Source organism: Phocoena phocoena, chromosome 1 (genome assembly GCF_963924675.1).
Source record: "Phocoena phocoena chromosome 1, mPhoPho1.1, whole genome shotgun sequence".
In the NCBI taxonomy this organism is placed as follows: Eukaryota; Metazoa; Chordata; class Mammalia; order Artiodactyla; family Phocoenidae; genus Phocoena; species Phocoena phocoena.
The window spans coordinates 13,245,691-13,271,265 of NC_089219.1; the positions used below are offsets into that span (position 1 = coordinate 13,245,691).

General features: G+C 58.2%; 1 protein-coding gene across 5 annotated transcripts in view; it reads left to right on the plus strand.

Annotated features, from left to right (window-relative positions):
• Positions 1–25,575, plus strand: part of ARHGEF10L (Rho guanine nucleotide exchange factor 10 like) — a 109,421-nt gene that overhangs the window by 65,638 nt on the left and 18,208 nt on the right. For all 5 annotated transcript variants that reach the window (XM_065895797.1, XM_065895807.1, XM_065895816.1 and 2 more), the window contains 4 exons: positions 4,610–4,696; positions 5,809–6,035; positions 7,659–7,813; positions 14,665–14,813. In XM_065895797.1, coding sequence (XP_065751869.1) covers positions 4,610–4,696; positions 5,809–6,035; positions 7,659–7,813; positions 14,665–14,813 — 618 coding nt within the window. The remainder of the gene's footprint in view (positions 1–4,609; positions 4,697–5,808; positions 6,036–7,658; positions 7,814–14,664; positions 14,814–25,575) is intronic.

Below are 25,575 nucleotides of genomic sequence, written 5' to 3' on the forward strand. Positions count from 1 at the left end.
GTTGGGGCAGCTGGCGTGGCTGTAGCTCAGTGAGCTGGGAGGGGAGGCCCAATGGTGGGTGAGCTGGGCCACACCGGACTCGCAGGCTGGGTCAGGTTTGGATTTCATTCTTGGCAACGAAAAGCCAAGCGTGGCTCCAAGCAGGGGACTGGCACGATCTGGTTTATATTTTGGAAGGATCATCTGATCCTTCTGGCTTTTGTGTGGGAGTGAACCGTGGACACGGAGGGAGCAGGGCTGGAGACCAAGAGCCCGGAGCAGAGCTTGGCGCTGGGGTCCTGCTGAGATGGGGTGGGACTTGGTGCAGGTGGAGGCCGGGGAGGAGGCCAGGCTGGAGGCCGGGGAGGACTAGCGCGAGACGAGTGAGGCACTCATGGTCGAAATAAGTGATATTTTCACACAATACTTAAAAAAACAATCAGACCAGCAAACTGTGGCCTTGGTTTGCCGGCTCTTTTGGTAAATAAAGAGCCAGCATTAGCGTGAGGCTGAGGCACGTCCTGTCTTTATTTAAACTCTTAGTAATTATTCACTATGGATTTTTCTTTTGCATTTTTATTGTAAACAAATCGTGTTAAAATATTTTCTTGATTGTGTTAAAATATATCTCTGAGTGTTTGGGCCCCGCTGAAGATGTGCCCCTGGGATGAGTGCCCCGCTCTCCTCACCCTGGTCCCGGCCCTGGTGGGCAAACATTGGGGCAGCGCTCTGGGGTAGGAATGGCTGAACTGGTGAGAGATTAGACGGGGGCTGAGGGTGAGGGAGAGGACGGGTGAGCTGAGTATTTGGCTTGCGCTCCCGAAAGCTGGTGTCAGCGGCGAGGGCTGCTGTTTCCTGTTCCACAGCCTGATTTAGGGATTCAGTGAGAGAGGCTGGGTCAGGTTCCCAGCACTGAGCTTGACTGGTAGCAGGTGCTCAGTGGACAGTGGCCGTAATAACAACAACGACAGCAACAGCGATATGACTTAAAGTCCTTTAGTCTTGACAACTTGGGGTCAGGCCCTTCCCAGAGGCATCTGTGCCAGGCTCTGTTCTGGGCATTTCCCAGCGATGAACTCTGATCCCCGCAGCTGCCCTCAGAGGAGGGGCTGCTACTCCTTGCGGCTGAGAGAAGGGATTCAGGAGTGATAACTTGCCCGCTGGGCAAGGAGGGTTTTCTTGACCCCTGCCCGATCCTGTTCCTTCCCGCCGCTCCCTGGGGCTTGGCTGGCATGTGCCCCAGCGCGATCGCCCCACCAAACAGTCCCAGCCTTTGTAGGACTTCAGTCCTTATTTATTGATAACGGGAGGCTCTTACCTCCTGGGGGTTGCCTGTGGGCCTCGGGGTGGGGACGGTTCAGGTCGCCCCTGCCTGCGGCTCTCCTGGCCCTAGCGCATCCCGTGGAGAAGGACTTCTGGGGTGGGGAATGGATTGTCCCATCTCCCCCCGGGGCCTTGGGCCTCTGGGGAGTACAGGACACGGGCCCATGCCCTGACAGGCCACACGGGGTGGTGGGGTCACAGACAGGTGGCTGCCTCCGGGGCCTCCCTGCAAGAAACGCCCACTTGAGCGGGCAGCCATCTGCCTCCTCTCCCTGGCGGTACTTGGGCCTCAGAATCTCCTCATGTGAAGCTCATGGGGCTGGGGCCGTGTAGGCTGGAAGCATCCTCAGCCCCCTCCCAGCCCGCTGCCCGACCTCTCCCGAGGAACACCACCCTCCGCCCTGCCCCCGAGTGATCCAAGGGAGCTGTGAGGGAATCCCCGCGAGTGATGGGCCCGTGGAGCTCCCGAGGGACTTATCAGAGCCTGCATGTCCCCGTTTGCTGGGCCCCAAGGCACCGTGCCCTCTGCTTGCACCTGCCTCCCACCCCGGACCAAACACATGTGCCCATCGGCTCCGTGCCGGCAGCAGGTGGATTAGGGCCTTGAGCTCCAGGGCCTTGTCCAATTACCGCGAACAGATGTGAGCGTGTGGGTCCCTGCCTACGCCTCTCCCCAGGCCCAGTCCTGGGGGTCCAGGACTCGGGCTCCACGGCTGGCCCGACGAGAGCTGCAGCCGAGGCTGTTCTCCTGGAAAGTCTTGTTATTCCAACCCCCTCCCAGCGTAGATGAGCTCAGACCTCTTGTACTGCCAGCCAGATGGGGGTGTGTGCTGGGTTCTTTCCCTCAAGGGAGCAGGGATGCTGGGGTTGAAGGAAAGGGCATCTCTCCTCTCCGTGCTGAGGATGGCCGGTCCCCATGCTGGGGTGCACCATGGCCTTCAGACTCATCAGGGAATTGCTTGGGGGAGGGAAAGAGCCCCCATGGGAGCCACCTGCCCTGGGTCTGAATCCCAGCTCTGCACGTCCCAGCTGTGTCTTCAGTGCGCAAACTGGGGTGGCCGTGGTGCCTCCCTGATTGGGTCGTAGTGAGGGTTAAATGATACGATTCTTGTCAAATGCTTACTGTCTGCTGCGTGCCCTGCCTTCGGAGTTCAAGAATTGGAAGCAAATATTTGAGGACATCTTGGTCACCAGGAAGGAAAAGTCACTGGTGTCTGTTTTGGGGGGTTTGCGATAGCCTGACTGTCAGGTGTTGGGAGGTTCTTCTTGAACCTGGGCTCCATCCGAGGTGTAAGCCTCTCCCTGGCGGGCAAGGGGGGTGGGAAGGGGAGGGCTCAGTGCAAACCCCTTCTCCCTTGGGCTGAGGTCCAGTTAGAGGCCTGGCTGGGGACAGGGCCTTGGGGAGGGGGTGGATGCCCACTCTGGGGAGCTTTAACATGCAAGCATCTTGGGGGCCTGGGGGCTGCACCCCAGAGCTGCAGAGGGTCTTGTCGGCAGGCTTGCCTAGGCCTCAGTACACTAGCTAAGTGGGCTCTGTCCCGGCTGTCACCCTCCATCCGCCAGAATTGCTGTTCGTAACTGTGTGTCACAGAGGCTCATGTGGAATAGCCCCTCCCCCATAGCGTTCTGCTGACGGAGTGTTACCGCTTAGTGAGTGCTCACACATCCCACAGGAAGTCCTCGTAAGCAGTGGCCGCTGCTGGGCTTCATGTCCACCATCTCTAGTCCCCAAGGCCATCCTGACAGGATGTCAAGGTCCCCATGACCATGAAGAACGGGTTTGTGGGGTCACCCAGCTGGTAGCAGCCGAGCTGGGACTGGAGCCCGCTGGCTGCGTCCAAAGCTGGCCTCCTTTCTACAGCCTGTGCTCTCCTCCGCTCTTTATGGGGCACCTTGATTTTGGGGAGTTGGCTTCCCGGCATGGACAGGACTTCTGGGTCCAGGGCCTTGCCTCTCCAAGGAGCCGTTTGAGTTTTTGCCATCGTCTTGGACCCAGGCTCTGTTGACCGAGCTGACATCCGGCCTGCTGGAGTTGCCATGGAAACGTCTGAGCCAGGGCTGCGGTTGCCCCCTCCCCGTCTGAGAGGACAGGAGCAGCTGTGTGGCAGAAAGGGCCAGGCGCCCAGCTGGATGTGGCCCCCCAGGGAGCAAAGTGATGGGGAACAGGGGGCTGAGGGTGCCCAGGAGGCCTGGCATAAGTTGTACCCCAGAGTGCCAAGGTCTCCAGCCTGGCAGTCTGGCCTCTGGGTAGAGTTCAACCAGAAAGAGCGCTGGGCTGGGATTCGGAAGTGAATTCCAGCCCCGACTCTGCCATTAACTTGCTGTGTGACCTTGAACCAGTCACATCCCCCCACCCACCAAACTTCAAGTTTGCCAGCTCCTAAATGAGGGGGCTGGATGCGGTGACCTCTTTGGGTCCCCTCACCCATGGCCATTAGAGACTTTATTAGAATATTCTAGCAGGGCTGGGATTGGCCGGGCCCTCAGGACCAGCAGAGGGCAGCACCTGCCTGTCAAAAGGTCCAGCGGTGCTGCGTTTCTCCTCGGGGCACCTTGGAGCTCTCCCCACTCAGCCTCCTTCTCCTTCAGTCTGGCTGGAGTTTCCAGCAAGGCCCATGAAAGGGCCAGGCCATCTCCTCACATTGCTGTCCTGGCCAATGTTGTGGACAGGGAGAGAGAGACGGGCAGGTCTAGCTCAGGACACAGGCCCCAGAGAGCCACCAGAGGCATGGGGTTTGGGGCAGCAGATGCACAAGAAGCAAGCGGCTGGTGGTTCTCAGTGACAACCCATTACAGACGGAGCCCCCAGGCTGCGGACCCAGCCCTCTGGTCCTGGAGGGGTCGTCTGCAGAGGGGCTCTGTTGACCTGAGGATCGCGCTCCATTGTGCTTCCCTGGGGGATGCACTTACCATCCCCGTGGCCTCGGGCAATTGCGTGTCTTCCGTGGACCTCATTTTCCCTGTTTGTAAAATATGGGGGGTGGGCATTAGTGGTTTTCAACAAATCTTATCTGGAAGTTGCCTGGTTTGAAAATCCCTCTGCTGGCCCAGAGTTTCGTTCAGCCTCCTTTTGGCCAGAAGGTTCTAGGAGAGCGATGGTCAAGTGCGAGTGCATAGGAGCTGCCTGGGGAGGAACCTGCCCCCTTTCTGGCTCCACTCTCAGGGCCCTCACTCGGGGCCTGAAGGGGACCCAGGAATCTGCAGGTTTAACAGCCCCTCGGGTGGTTCAGACCAAGGTCTTGCTGTCAAATGTCAGCATCTCAGTCACCTCGACACTTAACCCTGTGTGTGCCGTCTGTCTCTGCAGCTTGGGGCCCTGATCCACAGCCCCGTCAGCTGTCCCCTGCTGGGCTTCTCGGCTGTCAGCACCTCCCTTCCACAGGGCTACCTCTGGGTGAGTAACCCCCAGGCCCAGCCAGGGATTCTGGCCTCAGGGCATGAGCAGGGAGGGTGGCACCCGGGGTGGGTGCTGGAGAAAGCTGCCTGCCTGTGGCCCCCGTTTTCTGCACCTTCATCCAGCAAGGTCTTCCTGGGAACTTCTGTGCCAGGCTCTGTGCTCAGAGTTGGCAGGTGTGACCTCACCAGGGACAACAGAAAACCAAGGGACAAATAAGCTCACTTATTTGTGAGCTTCGAAGTGGCCTTGGTGCCATGACGGAAATGAACGGGAAGCTGTGTGGAGTATGTGGATGGCAGGGTCTTCACTCCAGGAGTCAGGGGGAAGGGCCGCCCATCTCTCACAGAGATCCCAGCCCACCTTTCTGCCCCTGGGGTTCCTGGCAGAGCCTCCCTCGATTCAAATAGGTGTTCCCCACCCCCCATGCTCCTGGTGTGCAGATGGTGGCCTCCCATAGATTCCCTGAGGTTCCAGCCTCACCACCCCTCTGGTCATCCTCTACTTCCTCTTGCTTATTCCTGTCTCCAGGTACTTAAGCAGGGAAACTCTGGCTCACCCTTCAGAGTTCAGCCCAAATGTCCCTTCTGAGGGTGATTTGTTCTTCACTGTTTCCTCAGTGTCTAGCACATGGTGCATCCATCCATCCACCCATCCATCCATTATCCTTCCATCCATCCATCCATCCATCCATCTGTCCATCCATCCACTCAGCAAGTATATAATGAGTGCCTGCCATGTGCTAGACACAGAGGTAGAACAGTGAACAGGACAGAGAAGGACATTTTAAAGCGCAGAGTGTATGCTCACTATTTGTTGGTTGAAATTCACCCTGGAGATGAGGAAAGAGAAAGCTGACCGGGTATCTAGTCCACCTTAGTTCTTTACCTGATTTCCTTTGGGCCCTGAATCTAACTTGTTGCCATGGCAGCTGGGACCGAGCGACCTTCAATGACAGCAGGATATGTGTGGGCAGGAGGGGGGACGTTTCTCTTGATACCTAACCCCAGTGGCAAGTAGAAGTTCGGGACGGGTCCCTGGGAGGCAGGGGCTGAGCTCTGCCTTTACTCTCATGGTTCTCACCTGATGGCCTCTCTGGGTTTCTGCCCCAGGTCGGGGGCGGGCAGGAAGGTGCAGGGGGCCAGGTCGAGATCTTCTCCCTGAACCGGCCCGCGCCCCGCACGGTCAAGTCCTTCCCACTGGTGGCCCCTGTGCTCTGCATGGAGTACATTCCGGAGCCGGAGGAGGAGGAGAGCAGAGACGGAGACAAGAAGTGCTCAGCTGCTGACGCCTCGGCTGGAGTGCACCCCACCGTCTGCCTTGGGCTCCAGGATGGCAGGTTAGAGGCCTAGGGAGGAGGGGCTGGGAACAGTCTGGGGCAGGGCTGGGCAGGTGCATCGGAGGCTCTCCGTGTAGCTTTGGCTTGTCACCCACCAACATTCTCCACCCCTGGTTGAGAGCAGAAAGGGGGAACCAGGAGCTGCTCGCACTTTAACCAGCACCCTTCAGTGGCTGCTTCGTGCAAGCTGGCTCCCTTCCGGGTAGTGTGGTACCGAGGGCAACGCTGACTTCAGTGTCAGCCAGAGCTGGGTTTGGATCTGCTATTTCCTCATGCCATTTAACCGCTCTGAGCCTCAGTTTCCTGTCTGTGAAGTGGGTGTTAGCATCCTTCCATGCAGGGCCGTGGTGAGAGTCCACTAAGACATGGGACATGTGAAGCCTTTAGGTCCCTTCTCTGTAATTGACAGCATCCACCCAGCTATGGCCTCAGTTAGCTTTGCAGGGCGGGTAGGCGTCCTGGGTGTTCCCGGGTTATGAGACCTGCTGGCAGAGGGGGCTCCCCCAGTAAGACCCTCCCGGAGCTGGTGAGTCAGCAATACTTCCTTGCAGCAAGGGGCACTCCCGCCAGAGTTTAGCCTGCTGGAGGGTCCAGCCGTGTGGATGGAGGATGAATATTCATCCCACTTAAATGGAAGGTGAAGATGGTGATGAACAAGACCCTGAGATGGGCTACACCCCCACGTCCTCCTCATAGCTCCAAGCTTTTCACGCCTGTCCTAGAGTCGGGGGAAGCGGGGAGAGAGGATGTTTCCTGAGCACCTACTGTGTGCTGCTCCCTGGGCCGGGGGCTGTGAGCCTCACAGTAGCCCCACTATGAAGTGTTTCCCACACAAGCAGCTGGGGGAGGAGCTAAAAGCTAACATACATAGAACCAACTTGGAGACACTAGAGGCTCTGTGATGTCCTGGTCTGGGTCCACGGAACCCAGGGGTCTGGTGAACACTCTTGGCTTTTAATGAGATCAAATTCAAACAACATAAAATTCACCACTTTAACCATTTTAAATCGTATAATTCAGTGGCTTCCAGTACATTCATGATGGGCAACAATCACCACTACATAGTTCTAGAACATTCTCACCACCCCCAAAAGAAACCCTATATCAGCCCCCATTCCCTGCCCCAATCCCTGGGAACCACTAGTCCACTTCTCATTGCTCTGTGTTTGTCTCTTCTGTACATTCCAGGCAGACGGAGTCACACAATGTGTGTGGCCTTTTGTGCCTGGCTTCTCTCGCTCCCCATAACATTTTCAAGGTTCACCCACATAGCACCTCGGTGCTTCATTCCATTTTATGGCCATGACGTAGGCATCACGGCCCCGTTTTCTGGAGAGGACCGAGGCTCAGCGGCCCAGGTCAGTCAGCTGGATGGGCCACGTCTGGATTCACCCTCGGGTCTGTGTGACCCTGAAAACTGTTCTCTTAGCCCCTCTATTGTGTTGCACCCAGAGCCCCCTGTTTTCCACGGGCGCCATCCTCTAAAGGCCACCCATGGCAAAGTCCGAGCATCGGCCTGTTCACACAGCAGGGAGGCTCGCTGAGCTTGGTTGGGGCGGCTCGGAGCCTCTCACCAGGAGGGCACGTGGGGGGCTAAGTGAGTCACTCGACCTCTCCCCACAGCATCCTGGTTTACAGCAGCGTGGACACGGGCACCCAGTGCCTGGCGACCTGCAGGAGCCCAGGCCTGCAGCCCGTGCTCTGCCTGCGACACAGCCCCTTCCACCTGTTTGCCGGCCTGCAGGATGGGACCCTCGCCGCGTACCCCGGGACCAGCGGTAAGGATGGGGGGCTGGGGGCGATGGGGGCAGCCCTGGGCCCTGACTGAGAGCCACATCCTGTACCAGAGCGTCTATGGGAGGCAGGCCAGGGAGGCAGCTCAGAAAAAAATCGGGGAATCGAAGTGCTGGGGAGATTGGAGATCCCTGATCCCCACAGGAACGGGGTGCTCACTACCATACAGGCAGCTCAGTCCATTGGCGGGAAACTCTGCTGGATAAGAGCAGGGTCTCTGGGCTCAGATGGATCTGGCTTCATGTCCACGCTCTGCCCTGATGACAGATGTGTCCATGGGCGAGCAGCTTCTCCTCTGTGCCTCAGTCTCCTCATCTGTAAAATGGGAATCACGGTAACACCCACAGCTCATGGGTACCTGTGGGGTAAAAGATTCAGTGAAGGCAAAGCATAGGACCCGGCACAGCGAGTGCCCAGTGGGGTGAGGCATTTCAATCTCCATTATTTTATGAAGTCATCGACGGCACAGATAATAACGTCTGGAGAGCAGGGCTGAGAGCGTTTGAGCTGCCGTGTGCCGGGATGGGGTGAAGTGCTTACGCAGGCGCGTTATCTTAATTCTCGCCACGACCCTTGAGAGCTGCCTCCCCTTTATGGATGCTGGTGCTGAGACTCGGGGAGGGACGCGAGTGCTGTGGTCCCCTGTCCCCTCGTGACTCGTTCAGCTCCCGGTCCAATGGCAAGGGCTGGGCAGAGCAGAGAGCTGCCCCCAGCACCTCCAGAGATAGCCGATGTGCCGAAGCCTCAGCCTCCCTCCCCCTCCCACGTGCCTCTAATTGTTGCGTCATCACAGCCTGTTGCAGGATTATAACCGGATATTTGTACTGAGCTTTTTTTTTTTTTTTGCCACTTGGCACTGTGTTGGTATTTTAAATTAGCTTTCAATAAGGCGTTTGTAGCTTTTAATTAAAGGGGGTAGAGGGAGGGGGAAAAATCCCTCTCACCATCAGACAGACTGTGCGTGTGAATGTCAATATGGGCTCAGATTTTCGGAGATCTAGATCAGGGGTTCTCAGGGGACTTTTACCCTCTGGCTCCCACAGGAGGCTGAGAGCCCTGACCTGCCCGCGCTGGCTTCTCAGCCGCCAGTTCGGCTGCCTCCAGCCCTTTCCGTCTTGGTTCCTGACTCATTAGTTTGGGCGTCCGGGTTGGGAGGAGGCAAGGGGGTGTATCGGTTTGCTGGGGCTGCCACGACAAAGTACCACAAACTGAGTGGTTTATACAGTGTAACGTATTGTTTCACATTCTGGAGGCTGGAAGTTCAAGATCAAGGTGTCGGCAGGGCCGTGCTCCCTCGGAATGCGCTGGGGAAGGATCTGTTCCAGACCTCTCTCCCAGCTTTGGGTAGTTCCTTGGCTTGTGGCACCATATCCCCCATCTTCATGTGGTATTCTCTTTGGGTGAGCCTGTGTCCAAATAGCCCTTTGGAATAAGAACCCCAGTCATATTGGATTAGGGGCCCACCCTCCTCCAATATGACCTCGTCTTAACCAATTACAACTGCAACAACCCTGTTGCCAACCAGGGTCACGTTCTGAGGTACTAGGGGTTAAGACTTCAATGACTGAATTTTGGGGGACACAATTCAACCCATAGGGGGATGGGGTCTAAGCATTGGCTTTCAGCCTGGGATTGGAGCCTGGTGGTTCGTCAGAACCAAAAGAGCCATTGGGGGCCATCAGATGCCACACCCTCATATTCTGGGTGGGGAGGGACTGCCTCGAGTCCCACAGGTGAGCCGAGACCTGAACCTAAGTATCCTCCCTCCAGGGCTGGCTGGGTGCTCGCTTGCCTAGAGGAGGAGGTTGAGATGCTCCACTAGCTGTCCCACCTTGCAAACATTTGTCCCCCAAGTATTTACTGAGCACCTACTGTGCACCATGGATATGGTGGCCAGCAAACCAGATGTGAGCCCACCCTCACAGTTTATAGAGGGAGACAAGTTTAATGTATAGATGAGTCAAAGGAACAGGCAGGAAGCTTACAACTACACATCGTGCTGAGGGTCCTAAGGGGAGGAAGAGGGTGTCGGGTGAGAGCCTGACCTCCTGTGCGTGGGGTGGGCTGGTTGGTGAAGGCCTTTCTAAGGAGTGAGATCCTGAAGGTGAGACCTGAAGACAGAGAGGCGGCCAGGCCAGTGAGGAGTTGGGGGAACAGTGTTCTCGCCGAGGGAAGTGCATGTGCAGAGACCTGGAAGCAGGAGAGCATTTGGTCTGGTGGGGAGGCTGTCTTGCTGGACAGTAGCCGGAGTGGGAAGCAGCACCAGGCAGGGTCTGGGAGTAGATGGACTGGACCCTGTGGACCTGGGGTTTGTCTCGGTCGATGGGAAGTGGAGGGAAGTGTTGGGAGTGGCCGAGCACTGTGGCTGGTGGATGGAGTGGACGTAGGCAGGCTGTCTGGGAGGCTGCCACAGCCAGCCGGGTAGGGGAGGCTGGGTCACTCTGTCCATGGGAGCCCACCCTCTGGCTTTTGGTTTGGCTTTGGCCAGGGAGGCCTCTGGGCGAGACCTTGGCCTGGTGCCTCCCCTTCCTATGGTGTCCTCCAGAGGTGGCCAGGGCAGGAAGGGGGGCTCTCAGGACCACACGCCTTTCATCTGGGCTGCGTGTGGCTGGGTCTGGAATCATCAGCCTGGCCCATGACCCAGCCGTGGGGCCTCGGATACCCCTCAGATACCCCCACTCCGTCCCAGCCCCGAAGCTGGAGCTGAGAGTTGCTCCCGGGCCAGCCTCTGGCCTTGGGCCCGCAGAACCCACCTCTGGTGCCCCATGGGGATTTTGAATAATCCAGACCCTTATTCTGGGCGTGGAGCAGATACTGGTGAGATATCTGTCAGTGTCCATATGACAGGTTTGCCGTCTTGCCTGGGTCTGGCTAAGACCAAGACCAGATAAAGCTGGCATCCCTGGCCCAGCTTTGGCTCACTGGAGAAGGGCAGGACCAGAAATACTGGGTGAAACAGGTAGAAACCAACCTGGGGACCTGCTGAGTCCTGGAGGTCCTGTGGAACCAGCAGCTGTGAGGTAACTGTGAAGCTTCTAAGGTCACCAGGCCACTTGGAGTCCTGGGCTGTCAGAGCTGGGAGGGCCTTGGAGTCCAAGCTCCAGGTGACAGATGGAGAATCCGACTCCATGGCAGTGTGGCCGTGGCAGTCAGTCTGCTGCCCCCAGGAGCCTCCTCTTATCAGCATTCATTCCCTCATTCGTTCATTCACTCACTCAGCAAATACACGTTCAGTGCCCACGAGGTGGCTGGTACTGCACTGGGACATGAGCCAGGCGACCCCTTCCCCTGCCCATCCTGTGTTTGGGCGGGGCTGCCTGGACCCCCTCTGTCCGCCACCACCCCCGGCTCCGAGCAGAGGCAGGAGCGTGACCGGGCCTGGGTTGGGGTGTGGGAATGTCCCTGGTTAGATGCTGGGGACGTGGGCCAGGGTCACCCCCCGGAGGGACCAGACGATGGAATGGGTGAATGATGGTCTGGGACGTGGTCAGGCTGTCGGGATTGGGTCCCTGCTGTGAGAGATCGGGCCTGTTGCTGCTGCTTCTCTTGGAGCCTCAGTTTCCTCACCTGTAAAATGGGGATGAATTCAGCCCCACTGCAGCGGGTGGTTGTGAAGGCCAGGTGCGGTCAGTCACACAAGTGCCCAGAACGGAGCCTGGGCACAGAGACTCATGCCTGTTACCTTTCCACCATCATCACTGTTACTGTTGTTATTAATTCCGGGGTACCGGCTGCCTTTTGGGTCCCCCTCGATCTTAACGACTTGCACTCTGTATCCTAACTTCTGGCTCCGGCTCCATCTGGACCCGCAAGGACACCTGCTGGGCTTTCTCCCCTGCAGCCTGGGGGAGGAGGGACTCCTGCCTCTTGCAGTTGCTTTTGCTGAGACAGGGGCTTCATCTCCGTTCATCTGGCGTGAGAGCTGATGCCGGGCCCAGCCCTCACGAATGGGCTGTCTTGCAGGGGGCGGGTGTGAATTTGTAGGCGTGCATGTGTGTTCTGGAGCATGTGTACCTAGAGCCACTGGTGGGCAGGGAGCAGGTGGAGGGATGGATCCCCCAGCAGGCTTGGGGTGGGTAGGGCTCTAGCCCTGCCCAGAGCTCACAATGATTATGTTTAAAGTCTTAGACTTGTGGCCTGTGGAGGCTGGGAAGAACCTTAGAGGTCAGAGGTCTGTCCCCTTGGGGTGCAGATTGGAAAACTGAGTCCCAGCAAGGGGAAACCTCTTGTTTAGGGTCGCGCCATGGGCCTTCGGATCAGGGACTCCTGTCCTGTGTCCTTTTTGATATAATGATATCGGTATTATTTTATCAGTTAATCATTCTCTCCTGGATTCAGGAGAGATGCCCAGCAGGCAGAGGAGTGGTCAGTGCACATGTGACCCTCAAGGGTAGCAGATGCTACCCCCTACCCCAGGCAGCTGTACTATTCCAGGAAGGTACAGAGTAGAGGGTGCACGGGCTCTGCTGGTCATCACTGCCCACGGGGCAGAGCTCGCATTTCCGTTTTGGGGGTGTGGTTCCAGTATCCCAGCTGCTTCCTTCCTGGCAGGGGTCTCAGCCCCCACCTTAGCCTTAGTGGCGGGAGCGCCAGCTTCTGGCCACAAGCAATACTCACCTCTGGCCGCTGGAGGGCGCGCAAAGCCTCGTATTTTTGTGGCTCTGGTGGCCCGATGGGGGTCAGCGTCCCTTGTGGAGGCGTGGTTGCGTCATGGTCACTCTCCCCAGAGATCTTTGGAAACCCTTGGAACCTGACAGGGCAGCAGGGACTGGGGAAGGAGGCCAGGACCAGAGTTAGCCGAGTTCCAACCCTGCTCGGTCCACCCTCCTTGGGTGGCTCTGTGCAAGCTCTGGGCTCCCTGGGTGTCTGCCGTCGCATCAGTTAGTGCCCTTCCGCGGGCTCTCGTGTTGTGTCAAAAGACAGCCAACAAGCAGAGCTAATGAGCAGTGGGTCCCGTCGAGCTGTGTGATTCGGACTGGTTCTCTAAACTCTGGGTCTCAGTTTTCTCAGTTGTAAAACAGGGATAAGAATAGAATCTTCCACATAGGCTGGTGGGAGGTAATGAAATAATTCATGAAAAGAGTGCCTGGCATGCCCACGTGTAACAGAATGTGGCAACAGCTGTCAACGCTCCTCACTGGGTGCCCACCCTGTGCTAAACATTCTACACATTTAATTTGATCCCTCCAACATCCGGCGAGGTGTAGGCACGGTTATCATGCCCACTTTACAGATGAGGAAACTAAGGTTCAGAGAGGTGACGTCACCATCACCCATCCAAGTTAATGCAGAGGTTGAGAGGCCGCATCTTCCCACATGCTCCTATTCATGGGCTGGAAAGAACTGGATGTGTGTTGGTTGGGCGGGGGCTGGGGGGTGTATTTTCCAACTCTTAGCTGAGCTGGGAGTCTGCCAAGTTTAAGTAGGGCCGAAGGGGAGAGGAGAACACGCTTGACAGGAAGGGGAGGGGAGCGTGCTGGTGGGGGAATCTGGTCTGTCTTCCATGGGTCCTCCTGCCACACCCCTCCAGCTCTGCAGACAGCTGTGCTCCATCGCACCACCCAGCAGCTGGCTCAGAGGGAGGGCCTGTGCCGGGGCTGCTTTGCACCCCTTCCAGGGACCCTGTGGAGGGGGGACGGGAGTGGCTGGGCACTGACAAGCCAGTGGCAGGCTCTGTCCTGCCTCCCACTGCTGACGCTATCTCAGAGGTGTGCCCCACTTCCTGCTCAACCCTCGTGTCCCATCTGGCAGCCTGGCAGACAGTACAGCCTCTGGGGTTCTGTATGGCATCGGGTGTAGCTTCAGAGAAAAACCAGTCTCCGTGGGCACCGCTCTCATGCCAGGGAAGATCCTTGGCATGTTCTTGGGTGAGCCGAGCATCCCTTAGGGTGGTGGGAGAGAGCCTCGTTCAGTGCTGGGCCAGATCCCTTCATCTGCCTGTCTTCAGGGATGGTGGGCTGGGGACTGATGGCCTCTCAGGACTTCCTCCTTCCATACCTGGGGTGGTGGCATCTCTGGAGGAGGAAGGTCATCAGAGATCTTGGTAGAGGTGGCAGAGTGCCTTGGAGTAGGCGAGAAGATGTGTGAGAAGGCAAGACTCATTTTCAATAAGTTACGGTGTCAGAAATGTCCTCAGAGACAGTCTTATTCGCAGCACCCTCCCCATTTTACAGGTGGGAAGACTGAGGTCTTGAGAAGTAGAGAGGTGCACTCAAGGTCCTTAGTTAGCTGCTAGCAGAACCAGGGCCAGGACACTCCCCACCATGTGCCACCTTCTTGGCAGGGCTCTGTGGATGCTGCCTCTTCGGGGAAGCCTCCCTGGAATTCTCCTGTGCAGAGTTGGCTCCTTCCATCTTAACAGCTCTCAAGGCCCTCTGTGCACGCCTGGCCACTTGGGCTTGGCACTTCGTATGGTAACTGCTGTTTAACCCTTTGTTTTCTCCATCCAGCAGGGATTTTCTTGAGGGCAGGGTCTGTGTCTGATTTATTTCTGTCTTCACAGCACCCATTACAGGCCCTGGCGTGGAGTAGGTGCTTGCTAGGTGTGTGTGGAATGAGTGCACAGAAGAGAGGGAAAGGGAGAGAGGAAGGGAGGGAGGGAGAAGTGGGGAGCACAGCCCCCAGAGCTGGTGGAACATAAACAGAGGCAGATGGGAACAGCTGCCATGCCACTGGGGAGGGTGAGGGGCAGAGAAAGGGGCCAAGAGCTCTCACGGAGCCAGGCGTGGCCGCCGCTGTGGCCCGTGGCTCCCGAGGGCTGAGCAGCCCCGGGCCTCTGAGCCGTTTGCCATCCCCCACCCCCTGCTGCTGACCTGCCTCCTTGCTTTCCCTCCAGGAGGCGTCCCCTGGGACCTGGAGAGCCCGCCTGTGTGCCTGACTGTGGGACCTGGGCCCGTCCGCACCCTGCTGAGCCTGGAGGACACCGTGTGGGCCAGCTGTGGGCCCCGGGTCACTGTCCTGGATGCCACCAGCTTGCAAACTCAGGTACCGGCCCCGCCTTGTGGCTGGTGGGTCCAGGCCCTGGGGGGGTCATCTCCGGGGACACCCTCGCAGACCTTCTTGCATTCTACCTGGCACCGCTCTCGGCTCCCAGCCGCATCTCAGGGATCATCAGAGTTTGCTGGGCAGCAAGAGGGGGCCACCCCCTGCCCCGACACGCACCCTCGGGGCTGCTGTGAGGGGAAGGCTTCCCGGCCCACTGGGCAGTGATACAGCTCCTCCGTTGTGTCTGCTGCTCCCTGTGGAGGTGGAGCTGGGGTCCCTGTGCTCCCACTGGTACCCAGGACCCAGCTGTGCTGAGGGGATAGCCAGGGTGAACGCAGCCATCCTGGGCGCTGGGCTCTTTAAACAGTGTGGACGTGGAGCCTGCTAGGTCCTGCCTTGGCCCATCACAAGCACTGCTGGATCCTCAGCCCTGGGATGAGAGCCTGGTCCAGGGGCTTCTTCCCATGCCCGTGTGGCTCCCTGAATGGTATTTTGGTGAAGTTTGCCGTTATTTGATGTGTTTGGATTATCAACTTGAAATGAACGGCCACCAGGCCCAGAGGGGAGCTGTGGGTGTGGGCTTGGGGTCAGAACAGACAGGCCCCCGCGTGCCTCCACGGCTTCTCTCGCCCGCTCTATCCTCTCTCTTACAGCCATACATCAGCTACTCAACAGCCAGGCGACTGTAAGATCCCAGGGGATTGGGGCCGGGTCCCGGATGACACTGTCCTGGTTTGGCAGATGGAGAAACTGAGGCCCAGGGAGCTGTGGGTGAGCTCTGAGACCCGGGATTGAACCTCAGGGTCTCGGTGCTAACTTTCCCATCTTTGCTGAAGCGTGAGTGCAGCGTTCGGAGCTGTGCACGCCTGGCTCTGCCTTCCAGTTCCCCCACTCACCTGCGGGGGCCTGGGGGGACCCCGTCTGTGAACACGAGTTTTCCCATCTGTGAAAGGGGAACAAGCATCCTTTCCCTGCGGTCCTTTCGCCGCTGAGTGAGATAATGCTTGGTCAGTGCCAGTGCCAGGAGATATTTGATTAGTGGCTCTTGTGGGTGCTGGAAAGGGAGGTGGGGTGAGAGGCAGCGCCGTGGGCAGAATCAGAGGATTTGGGTTTTGAACTATAATCAACCTTTGAGGAGAAGAGAGCTGGGGGCTAAAGGTGACGCCTGGGCTGCCACCCTGGAGGGGCTGTTTGAACAGGACCAGGACCTTTGACCTCAATGGCGGGGCTGGGCCTGGACAGAGGGGGTGGGCTCTGGGAGGGGCCGGGGAGATGCCAGCAGGAAGGACACTGCTGCCTCCCCCACTCCAGTTTCTGGATTTCTTGGTCCTCTTTCTCCCAGGCAGAGCTGGAGTAGGGGCGGGGAGCCCTGAGCAGCTCTGGCCACAGACTCCCTTCCCAGCCCCTGGTTCTTGTTTGGGGGCTTCCCTGCTGCCCCGGACCCTGCCCTGTCACTTCCCTCAAGGGCCTGTCACCTTCTCGGCCTTCTGAGAGGAGGGTGAGTAGTGGGGACTGGCTCCCCAGGGCTTTTGAGGTCCCCAACTGACCTGGGTCTCAAGACATTTGTCAGGAAAAAGGATGAGGCCCCCCTGCAGCCCCTGCCCAAGCATCCCTGCATTGTCACCACGCCAGGCCCAGTGCCCTCCCAGCTTACTCGACTGGCAGCCTGCACAGGCTCTGACTCAGCCAGCAGCCGAGCACTGGGGCCCAGCTTAGGGCAGCGGTGAGAGGGAAGCGGGCCCAGCCCTGCCCTTGGAGGGCCTCCAGTCTGATGGGGGAGACCCAGCCCTGCCCTTGGAGGGCCTCCAGTCTGATGGGGGAGACTCAGCCCTACTTTTGGGGACCTCCATTCTGATGGGGGAGACTCAGCCCTGCCCTTGGAGGGCCTCCTGTCTGTTAGGGGAGACACAGCTCTTCCCTGGGGGCCTCTAGTCTGATGGGGGAGACACAGCCTGCCCTCTGTTCCCCATATGGGAAAAGTGAGCCCAGAAACATGAAGAAGCCGAAAGCAGAGTGCTGACGAGGCGGGAAGGAGCAGGCTTTGTGGGCTCCCTGTTGGCCAGCAGACATTTTCAATGCTGCCAGCAGGGGAAACGGTACAGGAGAGGCAGAAGGCAGCCGAGGAAAGTGGGAGGCAGGATGTGAGCTAAGAGTTGTTTTCAAGGAAGAATCTTCTAAGGAAGGATCCAGAGGCCGTAGGACCCTGAAACCACAGGCCCGTGGGAGCAAAGTGGCTGCTGGTTGTTGGGGCAGGCGGTGTGGGCAGCAGGGCCTGAGGAGCTGGTGAAAGCTGGGCCCCCAGGCGGCCCCTCCCAGGGCTACGAAACTTTCCAGAGGGGGAGGAATTGGGAGGCATCATCAAAGACAGAGGCCCTGTCCCTGTCCCGGCCATGCCCACCTCGGGTCTGCTGGGCACCCCACTCCCTTGGAGGCGACCGATTCGCCGGCAGCCTGCTTCAGATTGGGGAGATCCTTGCCCCGCCAGGCTGTGCACCCTTGGACAAGGCACTGGGCCTTCCTGGGCCTCAGTCACTTCATCTGTAAAATGGGATGACAGCAGTACTGTGTAGAGTTACAAGAGGACTCAATGGGAGGGTTTATATAAAGGGCTGTTTCGCACAGTGCCTGGCACATACTAAGTGTTGGATGAGCATCGGTTATTGTGGTAATTGTTTGCCTGACTTAAGTCCTTATTGCCGTATATGTGGTTTGTTTGGAAAATCAAGCTGCTCCTTTAGAGTCGGTGGTGTTGGTGGGTGTGGGGTGTGTGTCCGCATTGCAGGTCTGCTGTCCCCTCGCTTCGCTGGCTGGAAGGCTTCCTTCTGCTGACAGCTGTCCTAGGAGCTTGAGACAGACGGACGAAGGGAAGGATGGGGCCCGGGCGAGGCCCTCGTCCGATTTTGACCCTCACCAGCTGCCATGCAGTCCCACCCAGGCCCTGCAGCTCAACTCCAGCCCCACTGTCCCTCGGGCCAATCGGCCACGAGGCTCCAGCGTGAGGCTGCGATGATTTAAGATTAGTTCTGAACCAGCTGTCCTTAAGAAGGGGATCAATATGACCTTTGCCCTGCTCTGCATACCTGGAAGGCGTCGGGAGGGCACTGGGTGGAAACAGCTTGGATGGAGGAAGGGGTGCTGGAGGAGGCTCTGCAGAAGGGCGGGAGGGAGCCCAGGCCCGCCCCCCCACCCCCCGTCTGCAGCCGGGGAAATTGAAAAGTTTGTGCGTGGCGTGATGCAGCGACTCGCCTTCAGTACACACAATCCTTTGCACAGTAATGAGGCGATCACCATGCATATTTTTTTTTTTTTTGCGGTACACGGGCCTCTCACTGTTGTGGCCTCTCCCGTTGCGGAGCACAGGCTCCAGACGCGCAGGCTCAGTGGCCACGGCTTACGGGCCCAGCCGCTCCGCGGCATGTGGGATCTTCCCGGACCGGGGCACGAACCGGTGTCCCCTGCATCGGCAGGCGGACTCTCAACCACTGCGCCACCAGGGAAGCCCTCGCCATGCATATTTAATAAAACCTCACTTCACTGCTGCTTGGGAAAGAGGAAGCCTTCTCTGTGCCGGGGCTCTGGGAACTGCTCTGTCTCGCTGCTGCGAATGATCGCCGGACCCAGCCGGCAGCTCCACGCTAGGCTTGGTGGCCAGACGACCCGAGGACCGGCCTGTAGGCTGGGCTGCTGTCCAGGCGGCTGTGGTCCTGAAGGGGTGCCGGGGGCTCAGCACACGTCCTGCAGCGGCAGCATGCTTCAGCTCAGATGAGAGGCATTGCTTAGTGGCAGCAACGTGCTAGACTCTCCCCCAGGGCTGAGAACCTCTGTGGGGACTGGAGCGCCTCGGAGCTGCCTAGGGCTCCACGCCAGGGGCCCAGGAGTGTCCTGTCAGCCAAAGTGTGGTCGCGTGGCTCTGGCCCAAGTGCACAGACGTTGAGTGTTCATCCAGGGATTGTGTCAACTCTAAGGTCCTTTCCCTTGCTTCTCCCACTCTCCAGGAAGTAATAATAACCAACATGTATTGAGTGTGTAGTGCAGACCAGGCATGAGGTTAAGTGCTCTACATGTATTGGCTCGTTTAATCCTCAAACCACCCTGTGAGATGGGTACTATTATTATTTCACTTTACAGATGAGGAAATAAGAGTCTCAGAGAGGTTAAGTGACTTGCCCAAAGTCACACAGCCAGAAGGAGGCAGAGTTGGGATCTGAACTCAGGCCTCCAACTGAGTTCTGAACGGAGGCAATCTTAACTGCCGTGTTGGCTGCCTGGGTGGGCAGAGGCTCGGTCTCCCTTGAGCTGCATTGTCCCCCTGCAGTTTCTGTCCTGTCCTGTGTCACTCTCGGGCAGTGTTATTGTTTAAGTGCCTGCTTTTTCCACCAACACATCTTCTGGGCCAAGGATTGCACCCTGTTCATTTCCCCATGTCCGTCTGGCTCACGTAGCTCACGTAGCAGGTATTCACTCTAAGTAGATAGTAAATGGTCGCGGTGGACAGACGGAAGGTGATGTCCTGATTTGCAGGCCTTTTGTGCAGGGGGTTGAGGGGGGTGAGCACAAGTGACACCTGCTCTTAGCTCTTCAGGAGCTCGGAGTCCAGTATGAGGAGCAGACCCAGGACGGTCCGTGCCAGCCAAGTGGGAGGAAAGCTGTGGGGTGCGGCGAGGAGGCAGGCCCAGGCCTGGTGGGAACCCAGGGGAGGCGCGAGGGGTTCCAGACACGGGGAGGAGGGACAGGACAGGGGAGGTTTTTGGAGGTCAGGATCCCTGACCTGGGCGGGGCAGGTGAGTCAGCTGTGTTGCTGAAGGGGGAGGGGAGGCGGGGAGGATGCCCTGAGCAGAGAGAGCACTGAGGGCCAGGCCCGAGCAGAGCCAGCCCCGTGCTGTGTGGGATGGGGGTGGACGGCTCCCCGGGAGGAGTCTCTGAGCTGCCGTCTCCATCAGGCCCACCTGGCCTCTGCCGGCAGCCCCTGACCTTGCCGAGCCCGTCCTGCGGAGCCGGTGCCGCGGTCTGTCTCTGGGCTTGATGCTTGCCCACCAACTGCTTATTCAGCTCCTTGATCCCAGCAGAGGCAGCAGCGAGGCCTGTTCAATAATAATGGAGCTCACCAGGGCCTGTGTCAACACCGCATCCTCCATGTTCATTATCTGGATTGCCACCTTCAAAGTCTAATCCAGTTGTCTGGACTTCATTTTAACTGATCGCTGGAGGGGAAGTCGGCTGTGGGATGACTGTTGCATCTTAATTAAAAAAAAATGAATTAGCGACAGGCCAACAGGAGGCCTTCGGCTTGTGGGGTGCACGCTGCCGAGTCGGCCTGGCCAGGGCACCGGGGCAAGGCTGCTCCCCAGCGCAGCGTGTGCTGTGATCTCCGCCACCCCGGCTTAGGGGCGGGGGGCAGTGGCGACAGGGAGGGGTGCTGGAGAAGGGGCTGGGCTGCGAGTGTGCTTTATGCGATTGGATCCTCGCGTCGCCGCAGGGGTCAGCTGGGCCCGTTGTGCAGATGGGGATGCCAGCTAGAAAGCAGCCCCTTGACTTGTGGTCTGTGACCTCTGCTCCCCAGCCCCGCTGGCCCCTCTGTTGGCCTCTGAACATGCCGGGCTTCTTCCCACCGCTAGGCCTTTGCCTCTGCTGTCCCCCTGCCTGGGGCAGGGCCACTGTGCCCACAGCTTGTCCCTCGGGCAGCTGCTTGTCATCCCCCAGTCTCGGCTCAGCTGCCGTGGCCTCAGTGGGGCCTGCCCTGGCGGCTCCACCAGAGTCACCTCCACCCCCAGTCAGGGTCTTGACCCGTCAGTGGCTTTATTGTCATCAGAGCGTTGGTCACTGTCTGAAATTGTCTCCAGGACTGCTGTTGTCCCTCTGCACCCACCCGGCCAGAAACAGATGAAAACGGGACCTGGTCTGTTTTGTTTACCAGCGCATCCCAGGGCTGGGCGCTGCACCAGCTTCTCAGCCGGTGCTGGTGGGAGCGTGCAGGGACCCCCTCCTCTGTTGGGTGGGTTGAGATGGGGGCTGGCTGCTGCCTTACATGTTTGAAAATCTGGGCGGGAGGAGGTTTGGGGCGCTGGTGCCAGATGGAGAAGTACCTTGGAGGAAGCAGGCCAGGAGGCTACACCAGAAAAGAGGTGGGAAGGAATTTGGGGAAAGGGCTGGTCAGAGGGTCTTGAGGCTGGGAGGGGTGGGTCCTACTCGATAGCAGCCACCACCGCTGGGCAGAGGGACTCGGCAGGTGGGACAGATGCGGGTAGGACAGCTGTGTCACACGAGGGCCCAGGTCCCACCTCTGACTTGCCCCTGCGCCGGCCTTCAGGCGTTTCCAAGGCAACCCCCTTTCTTCCCAGAACCTCCTGGGTGTGATTGCAGAAGTACAGGCCTGGGGCCAAGGCTCCCCCAGCCCCGCCTGGAAAGTGCCGGAACACAGGGCAAGATACGTCCGGTTTGGGCCGTGGGCCCGGCTCCCACTCCACAGGGCTGTTGTGAGGGGTAATTGGGTCAGCTGTTTCTCATTGGGCCCCGGCGCCCCACCCTGGAGAAGCCTGTCTGGCCCCTCATCCACGTGCACTGGGTCACAGCACCGGCACTGGGCCCTTCTCCACAGCACTTGCCACGATTATCAGATTCGCCAGATCGAGGCCCTGTAGGGCAGGACCATGCCTGGTGGGCTCCCACCACATTCCTGGTGCCAAGACCAGGCTGATGTATAGTGGGTGCTCAGTGAAAGGTTGTGGAGAGAGAAGAAGTTTCCATCAGGGAAGTGGGCTCTGTCTGTGGTGGATCTAAGTGTGTAAGGAGCGTGTGGCCAGGGTGGGCAGAAGAGCTGACCAGCTCCAGAGCTCGGTGCTGAGCACGGGTGCTTCCCCAAGTGCGTGTTGTCAATAGTCCCGCCTTGTAGGGGTTCCAGCATCGTCTGCCCCGACTGCTCCGCCCCCTGCCACCACCCCGGTGCCTGGGTGCTGGCTTCTGATACCGGAACTCATGCTTTTTGTCATTAAGCACGCCAGAGAAGAAACTTCTCTGGTTCCCTGGACACCAACAGACCCCAGATAGCCCCCTGCCCGTCCCAAGCACACCCGCCCCCCCAGCCTTAATTTTCACGTTTAGTGCCCAAACTTAGTTTGCATGTGTTAGCTGTTGTAAATCTATCATAACAGTGTGACGTGGCATGAATAATGCATCACTGGGCTGTATTAGGTTTCTGTCTCCTATCTTATTTATGACACGAAACAGGTGGGAATTTGCAAAAGCGAAATCCAGGCGCAGGGATTCTTGGGTAATGGTATGCAAATTGGTGTAAGCGTGGGAAGATGCACCAAGTCCTCGGGCGTCCAGGGAGCCTCCAAGGCCCAGAGCCCTGGTGTTCAGGTCACCCAAGCTTGTGGATCAGGAGTCATGACACTCCATGGAGTCAGCTCAGTTCAGCAGTTTTCTCTGAATTTTTTTCAGTGTGTGTGTCATTTTTATTGTTGTCATCCTGTTTTTCTTTCTTTAATTAAAAGTTGGCAGGTGAAACTCGAGAACTCGACTTTCTAAAGGTTGTGGAGACTTCCCAGGAGGAAAGTAACAAGTTTCAAAGGAGTGCAAGTGTTTTCTAGTAGCCTGAAGAATTGAGGTTAGATGTTCAGAAGGTCTTCCTTTCAGGAAGCTTATGAAGGATAGAATGTGGGGGGTGGATTTGGGGATCCCGTGGGGCTCCTTTCCTGGGGGGGGCACCGATGGGTCAGAAGTGGTCCAGGGCCACGGTTGCTGCCTCTGCTCTGGGGTCTGGGGGTTGTGGGGACATATCTCAAGGGATGTCCTCTGGGACTTGGGTGGCTAAGGGGCTGGGCTCCAGGCTTCCTCTCTCCTCACCAAGAAGAGCTCAGGGCTTTCTTGTCTCTGATGTTTGGTTCCCCCCTGTCCTGGAAGATTTAGGTTGATGAAAGGATTTCACGGTTAAAGAAAAAATTGTTTGAAGCTGTTGGCTCAGGGAACAGGTTCTGTGAAACCATGGAGGAGAAAAGGGAGACGGTAGAGGGAAGGCAGATGGGAGGGGACGTTGGAGAGAGAAGAGACTGGGACTGGAGATGGGGCAGGGGCAGACGTTGGCGCTGGTGGTGAGGTGTGGGGAGTGGGCAGTCCTCTGTCTTCTGAGCCTCTGTCCCGCAGCATCTCTGGCTGTCAGTCTGTCCTCCCCTCCACCATGGTTACTCTCCCCTCTGAGCCCTGCTGCAGGATTAGGGATGGGGACACCATAGGAGCAGTTGTCCAATCCCCTGGGGCTTGGCAAAAACACAGGGAGCCACGGACGGACCCACGGAATGTCAGGCCTTGGGCTGGGCCTTAATACAGTGGAGGCTGGGAGGGGTCACACCGGGAGAGGCTTAGGCCAGTGCCCGGTGCTTAGGGTGCACGCGGTAGTTATGTCATGGCCTTCGCAAGCCTGGCCGCTGGGCTGGGGGAGGGGCTGCCTGGTGGGAACCTTGAGACGCATTGCCGGCTGCCCCTGCTGTGGTCTGAGCAGACTCAGCTGATGGTCAGTGTGGGCTCGGGAGCCAGGTTGGTTGGTTTCGACCCCCAGCTCCACCACCTACTGCCTCAGTTTACCCACCTATAAAATGGGGATAATTACAGAACCTACCTCAGGACTAAGTGGCGTGATGTACGTAAAACTCCCAGGGCTCTCTGCCTGGTGAGGAGTCAGCAGGGCGGGCAGGCTGAGCCGCTGTTTTATGGTGACTACAGGACCTGCTCAGGATCACAGGGACCCCGCTCCCCCAGTAGGTGGTGGAGCCCAGATCTCAGGGTGCTTGTGACTCCAGTGCCTGTGTTCACGAGCACATGGGCATGTGAGTGCACATGGGTCGTGCACACGAGAGAGAGGGAAATAGGTCGAGTATATTAATGTCATATAGGTCCTTGTCTGTGATCTGAGAGTGCTGACGGCACCCTGTTGGGACCTGAGGGCCTGGGTCAAGCCTGGAATCAATCCCCCCTCTCCATTATCCCCTGGCCCCAGCCCCAGCTCCCACCCGCTCTGGACAGTCACCCTGATCTCTCACATGGCTGCCACAGCTCCCCAGCGCCTTGGGTGTGGATCTGCGCCTGGTCCGAGAGGTGGCCCTCCGCAGAGCCTTTCACTCGTGCCCTGAGCGGGATGGCGGGGAAGACGCCTTGGCCAACCTGCTCACCTCTGCTGCTGGGCCCAAGGGGAATCTGGAGCCCAGGCCGTCACGAGGCAGGAGGCCCCCCTCTGGTTAAGCAGGTGCCACAGGTGCTGAGCAGATTCCGTGTGAAGGGGTGGGGGCCGTGGAGGGCTGGGTGGGTGCCTGCAATTGCACCACACAGGCTCGCTCGGGGCAGGGTCGGCAGGTGTAATGCCATCTGCCCCTTGGAGCTGGAAAGCAATGCTGAGCCACCACGGGGGTTCTTTCTAGAGCAAAGCTCCATCACACCTGACCCTGCTTCAGCCTGACCACCCAGGCTGCCTCTTCCCTGGCTCTTCCAGCCCCCAGCTCAGGTGTTGCACTGGCTGGGGCTCCAGTCCTTGTGCAGGGCCCTGGGCTCCAGCAGCGGCCCCCACCCCCATGGACCTGCCGCTCTGGTGTGGGTGTGGTGAGGGGGTCACGGGGCTGACAGAGACCCCCCCTCATGAGCTAACGCTTATCGAGACTCACCTAGAGGCTGGTCCGAGCTCTTTGTGAGTAGCAACCCGTATAACCTTCACAACAGTTTTATGCCGGTGGTCACCTCATTACCCCCCCCCCCCTTTTAAAGTTGAGGAAACCGAGGCAGGAAATAGTGGAACTGGGACCCAGACCCTGATGGTCTGGTCCTGAGCCCATGGCCTCAATACCTCTCGAAAGCAGGAGGCAGGTGACAAGATGACCTCAGGCCACAGTGATGTCACACTGAAGGTGAGCCAGGCAGCCGAGCTCGGCCCCACTACTGCCAGGACAGGCCACTCCCCTTCTGAGTCTCGGTTTCCTCATCTGACCAGAGGCTCCGCGCGGTCCCACCAAATCTCGGGGCCGGCGGGGGCTCCCAGTGTTGAGCTGAGCTGTGGTGAGCGCGGCCCAGATGCACACAGGTGCCGAGCTACACGTCCCCGGCTCTCCTGCTTGGTCTTCACCGGGGTCCCTGTGGTGCTGGGAAGGGACAGGCACCAGGCAGACCCCGGTGCAGCCTGGTACCTGCTAGTCCAGAGCAAGGCTGGAGCAGACCCACAGCCAGGGTGCTCGGTGGCCCCAGGTGGCCGGCAGTCCGGCTCCCTCCTCAGGTGTCTGCATTGCATGTGCTGACTTGTATAATTGAAGAAAACAGAAGGAAATTAAATAGGACTAACGGGGAGAATATCTATAGCCCACACTTTGAGATGTTTTTCAGCCAGATGCACAGGTGGATGTCAGTTTGGTTTAGTTTTTTTTGGTTGGTTGCTTTATTTTCTTTTCCACTGTAGTTTATTACGGGATACTGAAGTTTTGTTTTCAAAGACAAAACGTTGGTGTGGCCACAGCAGGACAACCATCCCTGCAGTGGCGGTTTCTGTGGGCCTTGCTCTGGGTGTGGTGGGTGGCAAGGAGGGTCCGTGCCCACCTCCTTAAGTGCCTAGTGATAAAGAAGCTTCAGTGCAGGAATTTTTAACTTGGCGGCGGGGGGCAAGAGTGGTTTACAGACTCTTTTGAGATGTTGGTAAAAACTATTGATCATCTTTCTAGAAAAATGCGCCAAACACACCAAATTTTGCACAATTCCAAAATGGGTTGTTGAAGACAAGTTTGGGACCGGC